The sequence below is a fragment of the Labrus mixtus genome, chromosome 23 (assembly GCF_963584025.1).
Source record: "Labrus mixtus chromosome 23, fLabMix1.1, whole genome shotgun sequence".
In the NCBI taxonomy this organism is placed as follows: Eukaryota; Metazoa; Chordata; class Actinopteri; order Labriformes; family Labridae; genus Labrus; species Labrus mixtus.
The window spans coordinates 18,438,862-18,455,736 of NC_083634.1; the positions used below are offsets into that span (position 1 = coordinate 18,438,862).

The 16,875-nt window shown below is 41.0% G+C and overlaps 1 protein-coding gene across 1 annotated transcript; it reads left to right on the top strand.

Moving 5' to 3' along the window:
* The first annotated feature begins 121 nt into the window (after positions 1-121).
* Positions 122-8,240, top strand: rasl11a (RAS-like, family 11, member A). The gene is made up of 8 exons (XM_061031771.1): positions 122-718; positions 1,920-1,976; positions 2,156-2,238; positions 4,439-4,479; positions 4,567-4,696; positions 5,301-5,376; positions 6,162-6,238; positions 7,453-8,240. Exons 1-8 carry the CDS (start codon positions 550-552, stop codon positions 7,597-7,599), a joined length of 780 nt encoding a protein of 259 aa, XP_060887754.1. The 5' UTR covers positions 122-549; the 3' UTR covers positions 7,600-8,240.
* The last annotated feature ends 8,635 nt before the right edge of the window (positions 8,241-16,875 follow it).

Below are 16,875 nucleotides of genomic sequence, written 5' to 3' on the forward strand. Positions count from 1 at the left end.
TTGATTTTTTATGATAAAAACGTTTTTATTTGCTTGTTTAAAGTCCCTCAGAAGCTCCCTGTTTAAACTGCCCTCATGGGAATATTAGAGGGGAAGGTTCAAAGTCTCCCCCCTCCTCCTCCTCCTCCTCCTCCTCCCTGCTCTCTGTCCGCAGCCAGACGCATCTGGACTCGGTGCAAACCGGAACATATCTTTTAAACTTCTTTATGCATCTTAAAAAACGATATTTTTATTGCGTTTTAGTGAGTAAAAGTTATCCTTCTTCTGACTGAAAGCTCCACGGAGAGGTTTACAACTTTGTCTTTAACGCAAAGTGGAAGAAAACCGGCAGAAGTGCAGCTGGAGTACTTGGGACTATTTGCGCATTTTGGACTTTTACGCACAGGAAGAATCTTGTTTTTAATTGCCGAAGTTCTTTACTATAAAGATCCGGAGTAATTATGGGAATAATGGAGTAATATCCTCGGATTTTGGAGTTTTTTTTTCTTTTTTTTCTGGCGGTGTTATTTCCGAGCAGAGCTTCTTGTCTGAGGGCAGAGAGGGAGCTAAATGCGGCTGACTGGAGGCGACCCTGCACCGGGAACCATGAACAGCAGCAGCAGCGGCGGCTCGGGGAACTTTCTGCTGGTCCCCATACCGGAGTACCCTCTGCTGGACTGCGTGCCCAACAAGACGGTGAAGATCGTGGTGCTGGGGGCGAGCAACGTCGGCAAAACCGGTATGAATGGATGGAGGAGAGAGGGGGGGGGGGGGGGGGGGAATTGTTGGAATTCAACAGCTGTTTTTGAGGGAGTAAGATGGTGCAGAATGCAAAACAGCTGATCGTTCAACCACACATCATGCAGCTGGTTATTGTTAGGGATGTATTTGTCATGTATTTGTCTTGATGTGGAAATATCGTCCAGTGTCTGAAATCAATTAGCCTGCTGGAAATATTTGATGTAAACTGCAAATCCCGAACAGCAGGGGGCGACAAATCTCACTCTCTTAAATCCATCTTCATTAGTGTAATTAATCTTTAAAAAGTAATCCTCATCGACTCTTTTAGTCCCCGGTCTCAGGGCGGTCCCCCGTATTTATTAATCATGGTTTATAACAGGGGCAGCTGGTCAATAGAGGGCACTAGGGCGCCGCCAACCCACTCCCCACATGGACCATCTCTGAATAAGATAAAATAACCGCTAGGCTAACGGCAAACCCCCGTTTTTTTTTTTTTTTTTAGGTCAGTTTACGTATCACAAGAGGTACTTTTTATGACAATAATGGCATTGAAGGAGGATTCATTGAAAGGTGCTTTAATGTTGCATTATGGGAAATGTAGTTCACAGGGTTTTTGTAGTTCTTACTCTCCTGTTAAAAAAAGAAATCATAATATCTCAGCCCATGCTTCTTCGATTTTGACCGTTCTTTTGTTAAACAGTGTCTGACGAGTTCCCGAAATTGACAAACATGCTAAACTAAAAACTCCAGAGCGGTCCTTTAATGTGACGAATCTCAGCTGTTATGCTTCAGCACCACTGGAAAGAAAAGCTGTTAGCTAAACCGTCCCCAATATTTAAAAAACAAAAACAAAGCTGGATGAGATAACAATTTACTGTTACGAGATGATTCATGAAGGATTGCAACATCAGATTCTGAGTATTGATGAATCATTTTCTGTGTTCATACTTTGGGCCGGTTTGTTTAGCTTATCTCTCCCCCACAAAGTCCTGAAAATCGAAAATGTGTGTCACAGAAAAAAGGGAAATTCCAGCAACACTTGTTGAGAGAAAACATTGAAGTGTAATATAGGTCAGTAGGTTTCTGCAGTACAGACACACTCTTCACTTTGTTGTTCTTTTCTCTCAGTTAACGGCTAATTCATTCCAGTTTTTCTGCATCCCTCTGAGTCAAGAGTTTTCTTTTTTGTCTTTTTTTAGCTCTTATAGTCCGGTTTCTGACCAAAAGATTCATCGGGGATTATGAAGCAAACACTGGTGAGTTTTCCATCCATCTGTTTGTAATCAGAGAAGAAACATTTGTCAAAGTATGCAGGAAAAATACAGCACACATGCTGATTTCCCTCTGGAAAAAAAGAAAAACACAACCTACTATTGATTTCAGTCATCCATCCGTCCATTCATCCGTCCATGTGTGTTCCTTGCGCTCTCTGCAGGGGCTCTTTACTCCAGAAAGGTCACTCTGGATGGGGAGGAAGTGTCGCTGCAGATCCAGGATACCCCCTGTGTCGCTCTGCAGGTAACTGATGGCGGCAGAGAGACGGCGGCCATGTTTTCCATCCCTGAGGTTTCTCATGCATTATTTAGAGAACAGAACAAATACAAAAAGCTGTCTGCTTGAGATGCTTTGGCCTCAGTTTGTGATGATATTGTGCGCTTCACTGGTAACAAAAACACACAAAAGAGGGTCTTTCTTATACAAGTTTTTTAAGGCCCAGTTAGGAACATAGCTAACTGACAGTTGAGCTAGTCAACTAGCTTGGTAAGCCGAGTGACTGGTTGGCTAGCTCCCAGTTAGCTAGCTTGCTAGCTTTCTTGACATTGCTGAATCTTCTACTTAAAGTCTTTATATGTGATTTTTCACACTTACATATCATAGAAATCAAGTATATCCTCGGAAAATAACTCTGAGAGTCATGACTGTCTACAATGGGTGTAACACCCGAGTCCCACTGTCTGTGATGTTTTCAGAGTCCTATCTTCAGTTTGTTTACATCGTTGGGACGGCCGGCTGACTCCTCCCCTCGTGTATAAAAGTTGTTTAATTGAGGGACTAGAGAAAAGAAGAATAACATACTGTACTCACTGCTTAACTGTGTTTCTAGATCACGCTCATTTCAGGTAAATTTACATGCAGTGTGAAGATACGAGCATAATAAAGATCGCTAGCATTAGCATGCTAACACAACAATGCACCGCGAGTTGTTTTGGTTTCATGCTGGTGCTCAAAAAATATAAAGCCTTTAAAAGTCAAACTCGTCAAAGCCTCAAACAATTGCCATTTTAAAAAAAAATCTCAAAGCACAGCTAGGAATGTATTTGAAGTAAAAGGAAATGACCCCTGTGATAATCTCCTCGCTCTTGATGAAAATAATGAGAGCGACGTGCCACACGGCTCACCCACCGTCTGTTTACAAAACCAGGCCTGAAATCTGCTCATTTCCTCACCCAGGGGGAGATAACGCAGGGTGAGGAGGAAGTCCCTCCTGGTCCAGATGGGGACCGGCTTCCAGAGATTAGACAGAAAATAATTGGTGTGTGAGAGGCAGAGAGGTCGAAAAGTTACCGAGCTTCTGGAAAATTGTTAAAAGCTGCAGCAGGAGAGATTTCTAAAAAGAGTCTCCGTAAAAAAAAAGGTTATTTGAAGTGAAATGAACGTGTCTGACATCCATGGAAAATATACTGTCATGGGGTTCACCTGAGAGTAAGCTAATCGTCTGGAGAAAACTTAGCAAATCTTTTACTCTAGCTCAGAGAATGAAAACATTTTTGGGGTGTAATTGTGTGATAAAATAAGCACAAAGAGTTGCTTAAACTGAATTGTTCCCAAATGGACGACTGGGTGGTCTGGGGGCCCAAGGGTCCGGCGGAGTCATAACTCCAAACCAGCTGGTGCCTCTCCATTAACAGCCATTTGTCTTGGCGGTGTGCCTTTTTCAGTTAAACCGCCACCTGCTAACTCGCTTGAAGCTGCTCGGGGTGATGCATTGACAATCTTCTGGACATTTTAAGTTTTGTGGCCAGTCTAGTCTAGTCTAGTCAAGTTTCTGCAACTTTACTTGGTTGAGGTTCAGAGAAGGTAAAGTCAACATTCACCTTGATCGTTGATTGTTGATCGTTGTGAATTTTGGCAGGTCAATAGGAATCGTATAATGAGTAATCATTGCTTATTTAAAACACTTTAAAACACCAATTATAGCTGAACCAGGTTGCTGATTCAATTCTGGGAATGTGTAATGAGGAAATACTTTAAAATAGACAGTCTTTGGACGGCTAACCAGACTCTGAAAGTTTTAAATTTTTGTTTTTAAGTGTCCAACCATGTCCAGTATGTGCTCCAACTAAGCAGAAACCTCCAGTGTTAGAAAAATGAAGCTATAATGCTGAGCAGCGAAAAACTGCAGTTCCTCAAGTGTCCACTAGAGGCTGGCTGCAGAAGCTCCGGAAGTCACTCAAACACTCATTGAAAAATGCAGTTTTTAAGCAGAAATAAACATAATTTCCGACTGATTTAAAAACCCAAATTGGTCTGAATAACTCATGTTTTTATCGGCTTACACTTGACGTTTTTTTTGTTTTAATTCGTCATCAGTTTTGATTATATGCCCTACTTGCCTGGGGCCCAAAGATGCTGCCTTGCCGTTTTGTGATGGAATTTTTTATTTGCAGACTTAAATTCTGTTACATTTTCGTCAACAACATCTCTGTCTCTTTTTCAGGATGATGCTGAGGGTCTGTACTGCCAGGAGCAGATCAACAGGTTAGGGTCGGATTTAAAAAAAAAAGTAGTACTCTCATAATAATAATCACTGTCATGTCTAAAACTGTATGATGACTGTACTCTCAGGTCGATCTACTGGGCGGACGGTTATGTGCTGGTTTTCTCCATCACAGACCACAACAGCTATCGCACCATCCAACCGCTGTACCAACACGTCAGACGCATTCACCCCTCGGGAAATATACCCGTAATACTGGTTAGTGTGTGTTCTGTCATTCAATATTCTTATACTTTGTTGTTACTGCTAATACTACATATATCTTTTCCATTATTACTGGCTTTGTAGCTATAAATCATTTTACTTTGTCTCTAGCCGTCTCTCTCGTTCTGCATCCCCTCTTAACCCCAACACAGTCACAGCAGATGGCTGTTCAACATGAGTCTGGTGTCAAAGGACACATGGAAACAAGTGACATAATAAAACAACAAGGAACAACCAAACCAAACAAGAGTAAATCATGACAGATACAAGGAGAAGAGATGGACTTTACCAGATTTAGACACAAGCTAATTTTAGCCTGGGCACACTCAGATTAGATTAGACACAAATCCTTAAACAGCTAACAGCTAATGACATGTTTAATAGAGGTGCTAGTTTAGGTTACAGTAAATCTTACAAACAAATAGGTTAAATAGAATCACGTCAATACACTCAACACTATGCAAGGATAATGATTTTTTTTTTTTTTTTTTTTACCAGGGCTAAAGAGTTTCACTCCTGTCCTTAACAGGAGTAACAGTTTCCCTCTAACCCTAATCCCTTTAATCTAATCTATCCTGTAATCTGTAATCTGCTGCAGGTTGGAAACAAGAGTGACCTGCTCAGAGCCCGACAAGTGCCGGCGGACGAGGGCGAGACGTTAGCAGCTTCACTAGGTCGGCCATCTTCTTCTTTTGTTGTTTGGTATTTTTTTCTTTGTCCTTCTATACTTTCTACATCACTTTTGTGATCTTTGTTCTTCTTTCTGCAATAGCGAAAATGTAACAATGCAAAAGGTATAAAAGGTCTAAAATAAAAGGTACAAAAAGGCCAAGCATGTGAACCGTAATGAGCTATTTAGACCAAAACTGTTGAAAAATTAGTCTTTCCATAAGAGACCTAATGGGGAGCCAGCCTCAAGTGGACATTTAAGGAACTGCAGATTTTTCTTATATCTTGTGCATTGGCTTAATTTTTAACATTGGAGGTTGCCACTTTGGTTTCCTGACCAAACAACAGCTCATATAGGAGATTATAAAGTTGTGTTGTGCACGGCCCAAAATGAAACCAATAAACTAAAACGTGATTTGTGCACAGATCTGTTACATCACTTTGTTCCAGCTTGGCCACACCCACTTTAACCAGCGAGAAAATACCAAATACAGACATTTCTCATGTATTTAACCAAAAGTAATGTTTACATATAGTCGTCTTTGACCTGCTCACCACTGCTCACAAACAGAATTTCCCACGGTAGCTAATATGTAAAAGCATTTGGCAGATGATGATTTAAGCTTCTAATGCGTCGTCTAATTATAACCGGAGAGAGAAAATAAAACTCTCCTTTCACACACGCTTATCTTTGTTTCTCATTCTGAACTAAACCCTGCATGTTGTCTAATGAACGAGGAATGCTGAGTGTTTTCTGACTGATAACATCTGAAACTGTGTCTGCTCACAGGAGGGGTTTACTTTGAGGCCTCGGCCAGAGAGAACCACGAGGGAGTCCACGCCGCCTTCCTGCATCTCTGTCAGGAGGTGGGGACTACTCTTTTTTTTTAAAATCTGTAATTCATACGTTTGTGAAAGATGTATCTAACAGACGTTTAGTCCCACATTAGAGGATTTTTCAGGCGTGTTTTGCACTCGAGCTTTAAAGGTTTTTCACTCCATGTGGGAACTACTATTAAAGGCCATTTCCCAATGATGCTCAGCGTCACCAAAAGAATACAGAAATACCACAAGTTTGTGTTTTTTGGACAGAAAAAGGTATACCAGCCCACATTGGTCTGTTCTGTATATTTTCTTTTCTGGTGAGGTCATACCAGTTTTGGCCCGTTTCCTTTTCTGGGGTTTGAGTACAGATTCAAAAACCTTACTTCCATTAAAGCGATTTTCATCCATTTTTAAATTGACATGTACTAAAGTGAACGTTTTTAATCTTAGTAACAAACCCACAGAAAAAATTACCCAACACTGCATTTCCCCCAAGGAATATTTGGCGTTTTAGCAACTTTCAGCTCATAGTTTTGGTTTTCAGACACTAAACTATCAAAAACAATGTTTCAAACCAACAAAGGACGTTTTTCTCAGCAGGAAAATTGGGCTAAACCATCTTAACACTACTTGATTGGCATTAACATGAGACAAAGTTATCGTTAGAATGGGTTGAGATAGAGCTTCTATCAGTTAAAGAGCCAAACATGTCCTACAGGAGATGGTGGAGACCAAAAACAGAACCCTAATCGTGAGTTACCACCTGAGAAACATCCTTAACAATGCGGCAGGGCATTAAAATACACATTTCTTTGCTGATACACTTGCCGAAACAAACTTTATAAAGCCATAATATGTCAATGTTGTGTTTTTGGCTTGTCCTGCTGCCCCCTAGTGGTGAAAAATGACAACGTACAGCTTAAAAATTCTCTACAACAATTTTGTAAACACCTTCTGAAATGAAAATCTCTGATAAGTTAAGAAACAAAACAAAGTTAATACAAACATGATATTCCCCTTTATTTGTTGTAGCTTTATGGAATCCACCATGATATACATACAGTTTCATAGCGGTCTAGAGTAGAATAGTATTCTTTTTAATGGCTTTATCCTGTTAAATTTCCATCGACAATACTATTAGTTCCACTTAATTGGTAGAAACGTATTATTTTGTGTATAATTTACTGACTTGACTTGGTTTAAATCTGATTTTTAAAATTGATTCGAGTTATTCACTGTGGGTTTTTTGTCTTCAGGTGATTCGGGCGTTTGGTGGAGGGAACGGGGAGAAAAGACGCGGAGGTCTCCACCTGGCCAGACCCAAATCTCCAAACATGCAGGAGCTGAAGAGGCGGTTCAGACAGGTTTTATCTTCCAAAGTCAAGTCTGCGACAACGCTCTGATGATGGAATCGAACCTAAAACATCATGCAAGATATGAACTTCCATGGAATTAAACTAGGTTCTGGTCCTTTGTTGATGAATCAAGACAAGAGAAGAAGAACAACAGCAGGAAGAGTCCTCGATATGGCAAAAGTTTCAAGTTGGGAAATTTGGGATTTAAAGAGCACAAGCACAGGACTGAATGGAGCTCTCTGTGGTTTTGGACGACATTCATGGTCAACATGACCTCTTCCAGGTTCAAGTAGAACAAGTATGCTGCTGAAAGGGAACATGTCACAGACTGTTAAACAAACAGCGGCTGTTGTGTCAGAAACTTGGCATGTTTACCGCGACGTAAAGTGAGTGTGTCAGCAAAACGTCACTGGCAGAGTCAAAGAAAAAAAAACAACTGAAGTCTCAGTTTTCTTGAGACTGAAAAATCCCATTAAACATCGTTTGACAAATGAAAATGTCTTTTAAGGAATAACGGACAAGTTCTTTCTAATGTCCTGTCATACAACAAGTATTTTGTTTTACTTCCAAGTTTTTCCATTTCCCTCTAACTTTTGTTTCAATTGAGATTTCCTCTTGGTTTCATTTGGTTCAAAGTTGTGTTTCAACTTTTCTGATACCAAATAAATGAGGTCGGAGTCTTCTCTAAAGTCGTCTTTGCTGCAGTCTTTGAGCCGTTTTAAGAAAGCAGTTTGAACCAAAGCAGGAAATGACCCAGAGAAAGCAAAAGATCGAAGGCTGTTCAGTGTAACGTTTGGCGGCCGGATGGAGTCGGCAGCAGAGTGATACAAAACACAGCAAAGGGATTGAAAAGGAACAGAAAATGTGCACCCTATATTTGATACTAGATCTTAAACGACCTCTATTTCATCACATAAATCTCAGGCAAAGTGATTGGTTGCCAACGTGGAAATCTGGGACGTCTAATTTACAAGCCCTACTTTGAATGTAATTGTATCTTAAGGTAAACTTTTCCACTATAGCTCAGACACAACGATCCAAACTGAAGGTGTGGAAGCACATTTAACAGCCCGCAGTCTGATATATTTCATTTATATTGTGTTTCGTGGAGGTAACGCTGCTGAAGAGCTCCTTTCTTCCTAATAAGAAGGAATTTCTTGGTAAAAAGAGACACTCTGATACTTTAAGAGCATCCTTTAAGTCGAAAGAGAGATCCAAAATTCAAAAAGAGTTAAGCAATATGGGAAGAACTGGGAATTATCGTATATATTTGTGTGTTTGTGTGTGTGTGTTTGCTGCCGTTCTCATGACCTCGCCTCTCATTTACACACACAAAATCCCCACTGAAGACAAATTCCTCTGCATCTGGAATGTCTTTTCTGGTCACTGAACCGCCACTCTAACCCTTTTAACACACACACACACACACACTTAAAATTGTCTGCTGACCCCAGCATGGGACCTTGTGACCTTTAAAAGCAGCACGGCTCCATCAAAGTCTGAAAAAAAAAGTCGAGACAAAAAAGGTCGACTCAAGGCAGAAATCCGGAGACGTCTCTTTACAAAAACTAGAACAACATAAATGATGTTTGTATGAGAGGAGGGTTGTGATTTTGCAACGTTAAGTCCGATATCCTCCTCCAAATTCTCCTCCCACAAGCACACACAAAAAACCATGCCGCTCTCCAAGTCCTCCTTCCTGTGTGCACCAACACACGCGCTCCTACTCCTAAAAGAATAAACGAGAAATGCCTCCCATTTCCCTCGAAGCCAGCGATCTGTTCAACCATGGAAGTTAAATGTGAGTTTACTTGATTAATGAAGACTTAATGTGACATTAAGGAGCCAGAATTAGAAACTGGAGCCTCCACAAAATTGTTTCCCTTTTTGGGTAAGGAGAAAACGAGACAGCCTTAACTCCAGGGTTCTACTTTGAAACCAAGGAAAGTCCAAATATCTTCACTATCAGGGCTAAATATCCAGTGTGTTAATTAGTGCAAGTGCTCATGGGAAATGTAGTTCAAAACTGTCATAATTTCCTCCCAAAAACGAAGTTTGTGAATGTGGCTTTTACTGCTGTGTTGCAGTTATTGTCGGACAGGGATCTTTAGTAGCTTTACTTTTCATCATTTCACCTTTATATGCAGTTAGAGAAGCACCAAATGGGAAAATCAGGGTCGATACCGGTATCGTTTCGCACCAAACAGTTCTGGGGACAATCCACTCGGGAATTCCCTTAGAACTACACACCATGGTGACTCTTTTTCTGTCTGCATTCACGTGCATGGTGATGGCTGATATGAACCTTAAAGTTTGATGCAAGCCTGCCGACAGTTGCTCAAGCAATGTCATTAACGCAACACAACTAAAAATATGGAGGACACTGCGTTGGGAGCTTTGTGTTTGTTGTGTATAATTGGGTTTTTGAATATAACTGAGTATGAAAGGAGATGGAGATTTGCTAATGTTTCCTCCGTCGCATGAACACTCAATAATGCCTGGATTTAAGAGCTTTTAACAGCTGTTATCAACTGTTATTTGCTTACATTTACAGTGGGATTCAAGGATGGTGGTTGGTGGTATTGGATTGGCTCTTGTGTTTGACCAATCAGCGTACACTGACATATGGACCAATCATTGTGCACTTCCGTCACTCAAAGTCCCTCTTGTGCTAGGAGAGTATCTGAAGCAGGAGCTAAAAAGGTTTCTCTAAATGGTGTTCTAGGAACTACAAGAGTTCATAGTTCCTGTGGTGCGAATCAATGAAAAAAAGGGGAATGGTTCCAACTGGTCCTAGAACAATGGGAAAGTTCCTGCGGTCCCAAAAAATCCCTAATGTTTAAAATAACAACAGGCGACTTCTTCTGCCCCATAAAAAAAACATCTTCTGTGAGTCAGCAGTTGGGTAAACTAGCTTGCTGGCGTTGAATGAATGCAACACAGCAGATACACATTAGCTTCTGACCTCGGTGCATGGTGGCTTTTTTTGTGCGCAGGCAGCACCCACAACTTAAATTTCCGAGTGCTTTTAGGTTACAAAAGTTGGCTCATGGCCCTTCTGTTTCCCTGAGTGGTGACCTTAAATTGTTTGTTTATTTAAGTAGCGGAAGAGGACCAATCCAAACTCCTAAACAGCGGCAGAGAAAACCATTGTTAGAAAGAGATGAGGATGCAACTGTGTGTTCAAAAAATATACTTTGCTTATAGTTGGAAGCTTGGCGCATGATGTCATGTGCAAATAATAGTCCTTTTAGTTGGATTTTTATCATTAAACAAATATAAAGTCGTACAATATAGTCTTTTGTACAGTAGAGGTCTCATGGTGTGTATAAGAGTAGATTAATATGTCGCAGAGAATGAAAAATGAAGTCATGGTCAGCTAAAGAGAAAACCACCCAGAGAAACCAGACACAAACATGGGTGGTGTTCTCGTTCTGGTGACCACTCTGGGAAAAGTCTTTATCAACAACAGCAGTGTGGATGACATGAACCAGCTGTATGTGCATGTTTATGTGTGTATGTGTGTGTGTCTCTGTGTGTGTTACGGCCTCACTCTGTTATCTGAAGGAAGCGGCAGGAAGTGAAGGTCCCGTCTGAAATGAAGTCAAGACCTCCAACCCTGAGAAAGAATTGGAGAGACAAAAAAGTCGGAGCCAACGGCTGTTGGAAGATACGAGACTTTGGGAAGTAAAACATAATTAAAAAAAGGAAACAGTTGGACAGAAACAGGAAGGGGTGAGGAGAATGAGAACATAGCGGGTGTTGAAGGGAGACAGATAAAACAGACAGAATAACAGAGATTATCAGTGTGTTTGCACAGACGTAAAACAAATGAACCAGCAGCTTTCAGCACAAGACAACATACTAAATGCTTGGCTCCCCATGCTGCTGGGAATGACATCTAAATGAGTCTTGGAAAGTTTGACGCTTCTTTTTTTGATGATAAACATCAGGAACATTAACGCTTGATGATTCTGAAATGTAGTTACTTTGACTATAACACCTTTCTTTAGTCAGTGGACTGAACGTATTTCAGACTTGGGCTCAAGCACATCTCATTCAATTACGTTAATCCATCCTAATTTGTATAAAACCAATTCATAACCTGTCAAGGGTGTACCCCGCCTCTCGCCCAATGACAGCTGGGATCATCTACAGCCCCCCGCAACCCTGAATGGGAAAAGCGGTGAAGAAAATGGATGGATGGATGGATGTTCTTGGTGCCAAATTATATTCACCATCAAATAGACTTCAGTCAAAAAAGATTGCGTCAGCCATTTGTATGTCCAACGACCAACGCCAACTTAACAACAGTATGCTACTTCTACCTTTGCCCCAGGAGTGCCTTGTGAGATGACAGTGTCCATTGGTACATTTTTAGTGTTTTAACACAAACAATGCTGTTGCTTTTTTTGTGAAGACAGCATACTTGAAATCCTCCTCCGGTTCCAACTGGAAACAGAAACAGATGGGAATCAGGGAAACTCTCACATTAGGTTTGATTAAACTTGAATAGTCTGACAATACCCTAACCCCTTAACCATAACTCCAAACATAGTCTTTGTTTATGCTTTCTTTAAATTTCTGGTTTAACGGATGCAAGTTCAGAGTTAATGCTTGAACAGTATCTGAGGTCTGCTGCCTCTATTTTTGGATCCAGAGCTCCCAGTGGAGGACCCATCCATTCTCTCATTTCCCCTTTCCCTCCCTGCATGCCCCTTTTCTCACTCTTCTAATCTTTAGTATTTCTAAAGACCAGGCAGGACATTCAAACAATGGATTTATCAGATCAATGGTTGCTTTCCCATTGGCCCATCCCCCGGTAGTTGTTGAATACAATCTCCAAACAGTTTCAACATGGAAAATCTGATCACAATCAAGTCCTTTCCCATATCTCTCTCTCTTATCAACAGTTTATTTCCAATCGCCTCTCGTTCGTCGCTCTCTAACTGCACTCCCCATTTTCATAATTAAATTTAGCTTGCATCATGTTATCCAGATAAGCTAACGATAGTTAAAGTGGTTGGGTCCATCATCACCAATCTTGAGTTGAGGCAACTTGCTCCAACTTGCTCATGGCTCCAAAGAGGCCCAAAAAAGACAAGAACCGGAGCAGAGGTGGATGATGACACAGGTCTTGGACTGTCCATTACTGGACCACCAGAAAACTAAGGTTGAAAGCGCAAGCTGGCGTTAGCCCCTCCGCCAGCGGTGAAGAGCCATATGCAGCATCAACATCTGTTGCTACTGATACTGCATACTACTTCTTGACCTGATTCAAAATGAAGGTGAAAAAGTGGCATATCAGGCAAATTAAGATTTTTATCCACTTAAAGCACTGAAACAAACCAGATAACAAGAGCGCTTGAAAGGGATCCGTTAGCAAGTTTTGCTATCTCTTGACAGAGACATGCTAGCTGTGTCAAGGTAGGCTAACCTACTACTGATTGAAGCTCAAAATTATGTCTATCTCACTACTTATATACTACTTTATAATAACTTATTTAAGTTATTTAAGTAAATTTCTTCACCAAGATCACTTATTATACTGGTGATGATACAGACCTTTAACCACACATCCCTTTCTTGGTGAAAACAATTTTCTTTAAGATAAAAGAAAAACGTGAAAGCAAGGCTTGAAATTCTTTAGCACCATCCATGTAGACTGTAGATATATCACCAAAGCAAGAGATGCTCATAAAGATCCCTCAGATAAATCTATCTGCTTTGTGATATTCTGTATGCTTGGCTTGTGTGTTTTCCATTATACAATCTGTTTTAGTGCAGCTCTTTGAGAGGAATTAGATTAGAGAAAGGTCTCTTTGGACTAGTAACCATAACAAATAAACAGCAACCACAGCAGCTTTCTGTGCTTACCAGCCACTTATGCTAGCTCTCTCTTGGACACTATCTGATGGAGTGATACAGTTTTAAAGCCAAAGAAAGTCAACAACTCTTTAGTGTTTTGCTGCTATTGCTGGAGTTTACCGCTATTAAATTGTACTTTTCAAAACAGAACATTAGTTAGAAAGACGTTAAAGTGCATTTTTCTCCCTGTTCCTGTTAAGATTAACAGGCAGAAGGGAGTCGGAGGATGAGTCATGCACACTGATTTATTGAGATTAAACACATCCTGCATGAAACAGGAGATGCTGACTCTGAATAAGTTCGTAAAACAGACATGTTTCATGGATGCAGCTTTTGATTTTGTGTTTGCACAGCCCTTAATGTTGTGATTCAGACAGTTTGAGGTACTTCTTAATCACTTTTTCATGTATGTGAGTTGTAAAATGTGTACGTGTGTGGGGTGTTTTTTGGGTGGCTCAGTTGTTCTTTATGCATGTATGTCTTTCTACATTTCTTATTTTCCAACGTCCCTTTCTTTGATGTCCGGTCACGTTACACACCACATCAGATAAGGAAAATAGGTACACTGACTGAGGTGGGGCCGTAAAAAGAAAAGCACTGACTGGATATGTCAACACTTGTCCATGTGGAATTGACAGCTATTATACAATGTGTGATGTTAAAGAAGCAATGAGTTGTGCCCTGAGGGTTATTCTACCGAATGTATGTACTGTTGGTTCAAAACTGGCCATGCTACATGTTAATTCAGTTTTTACCAAGTGCAGGTAACTGCATTTTTAAACTAGAACAGTTTAGTTAGATCAGTTAAATTAATTATTTTCAATAGGTATACAGAGGAGCAGAGATTGCGATATCTGGTTACATTGTCTGATTTGTGTATTTATTTTCTCTGGTACCATAGCCATTGTTGTCCGTCTTTTCAGTCTTTGACCTGACGCTTTGTATTGTGGGAAACAGTCAGCGAAGACTGGTCTGATGATCTACTGAATATTTTGCCAGAGAAATCAGTACAGTAGATGTAGTATACAAGTATAGTAGATGTTTCAAAAACAGCCTGAGAATTTGTTGAACCTTCTTTCTGATACAGGCCCCTGACAGATAGCAAACAGTGAGTCAGAGACGAGAGGAACTTACTGAGATGACCAGAAGCAGCAGGATGGTTTGATAACTCTGATCAAAACAGGATAACCATTTTATCAGCAACAACACTCCAGTTTGAACCACTGGAGGAGGAGAGACTGGGATCTGCTTGTATCTGAAAAAAAAAACAGCAGTTCCACATTGGACTTTGTCAGAAAAAGTCTGAGTCCCTGCAGACCAAAGCTTGGAATTTTCCACATCGCTAGATACATGGAAAGAAATGTCAATCTCAATGTTTGTAAAGTAGTTAGCACAACTGTCTAGGAAGGTTGTAGAACGGCAACTCAGCAGATGAAGATTTTCCAAGAGGTGAGTATACAGTGATTAAACGTGTTAACTTAACAAAACAACAAAAGTTCAATGTAAATAAGGCAACTTACTTCATGATTAAATCAGACTAAGAAACATGTTAAAGGCAGCACATCCTCACCTCTCCTCATGCAAGAGCACACGTCTCCTGGCTTTATAGATGGCCCCATTAACAAAATGGCCGCAGCTGGGTGCAGCACAACTCAAGTAGTGGGTTTACACTTTTCTCTTAAAGCAAAGAAATCTACATAAACCCTTAAATTAACCTCAGATCATTTACTCAACTAAATTAACTTTAAATAATTAAATTACATTCTACCAGTAACTCAAACATGAAAGAAATTATTAGAAAGAAAACATTTCTCAGAAATAAAACCCCTTCAAAATGGTCTGCCCCAGTGATGTCAGTGATGACATCATCAATCTGATAAATACCCAGGAAGTACTGTGCTATCCCCTTTTAGCTGCATGGAACCACATGGGAAACAGAACAAACAGAGGTAAGTATGGATAAGACAATCAATGATATTTTGCAGTTCCAGAAACAAAATAAAAATGTGTTTCCCCTCCACTAGCAGTTGGCCACCCTAAAAATGAAGAGCCTCCAGGGAGGATAGGGTTCAACTGACTCGGAGGCCAATTACACCTGGATCATTGCAACAAATGCTTTGAAACCCATACACAAGAGCGTTTGACAGTTGTGATAATGGTCTTGTTTTGTTGGTCACTTTTAAAATTAACCTGCCTCCCCCCCTCTCCCCCCATGAAAAGCCTTTTTACTGCCCTCCTCCATTCTACAAACTCCTTCTCCATCCGTCCCCTCCCTCTCACTCGACGTAGCTACAGCGGTTTCTCCAAGGCTCACCAGGCACAGTGCTTTAGCCCTGTGTAATCCTGCCAACCCCTATTTCATTAGCCACGCGGACTAAAGAAAAAACGACACAGCCCATTCCCGGGAGTGGGAGAAAGAGAGAGAGAAAAAAAATGACACAACACAAATTCCTCAGAATACATGATTGCTCAGCCAGCCTCTCCCTCTCTCCCTCCCTCCCTCTCTCTCTCTCTCTCTCTCTCTCTCTCTCTCTCTCCACATGCCTTGCCATACCTCTCCCTCTGCCTCTCCATCTCCATCTTGCAAAGGAGCCCAGAATGGATTAGAGATGGCATCAATGGGATGAGACGTATTACCAATCGATTTGAGGGGATCATGGCATTGTTCATCTGAGTGAACAAACTTTGGATCCGGCCAGTGTGCCGATGCCAGATGCAGCTGCAGGAACATCTCTCTCTCTCTCTCTCTTGTCTCATTTCATCCAAAACTGCCACTCTGGTTTAATCACTGGAGTCAGTGAGGACTGTTTTGCGGTTCCACTCTATTGTCTTGAAGAAACATGTTTGGTTTAAGAGGCTGTTGTAAAGTAGCTTTGTACTGATCTGGGGAAGAAGGGAGGATAAACAAGCTGATTGCAAGCAACCTGATCAGTGTTAATGGTGATGGTTTAGGCTTTTCGTCTTTCACTGATGCTGTCTTGACAGCCAAAAACATTATGATACTGATTAGACAGCTGCTTCAACTGAAAGAGAAGAGAAGACGGACCAACAAAGCACATAGTTTCCACTCCACAAAATAATCACAATTCACATATGTGTTTAGACATCTTGCACTAAACACTTTTATACTAAGCCTGGGGTTGATTGATCTGAATAGGCAGGGTCTGAACCAGAAGTTGTTGATCATTAACTTGAAGTTTGGTGAGAAAGTGACGGCGGTGACAGGGTAACACCCAATTCACACATACTCCGTGCGCGCCGCGGTCCGTCAGCGCCACAGTTTTGCTCCGTCGGACGGCTCGCGCCCATTCACACTGGATCCGAGTCTGTGACGTCAGCGCAGCGGAGCGCACCCATGACACATCACAGGAGTGACTACAAGATCCCGCGGGAATAAAGAGAAAAACATGCAAACAACATGTTGCTTTGTCTTTCTGAGGATGCATTGTGGTTAAT

Coding starts and splice junctions, on each gene's coding strand:
- rasl11a (XM_061031771.1), top strand. CDS start 550: ATGCGGCTGACTGGAGGCGACCCTGCACCGGGAACCATGAACAGCAGC. Junction 2,239..4,438: donor CCCCCTGTGTCGCTCTGCAG/GTAACTGATGGC, acceptor TCTCTTTTTCAG/GATGATGCTGAGGGTCTGTA. Junction 6,239..7,452: donor TCCTGCATCTCTGTCAGGAG/GTGGGGACTACT, acceptor TTTTGTCTTCAG/GTGATTCGGGCGTTTGGTGG.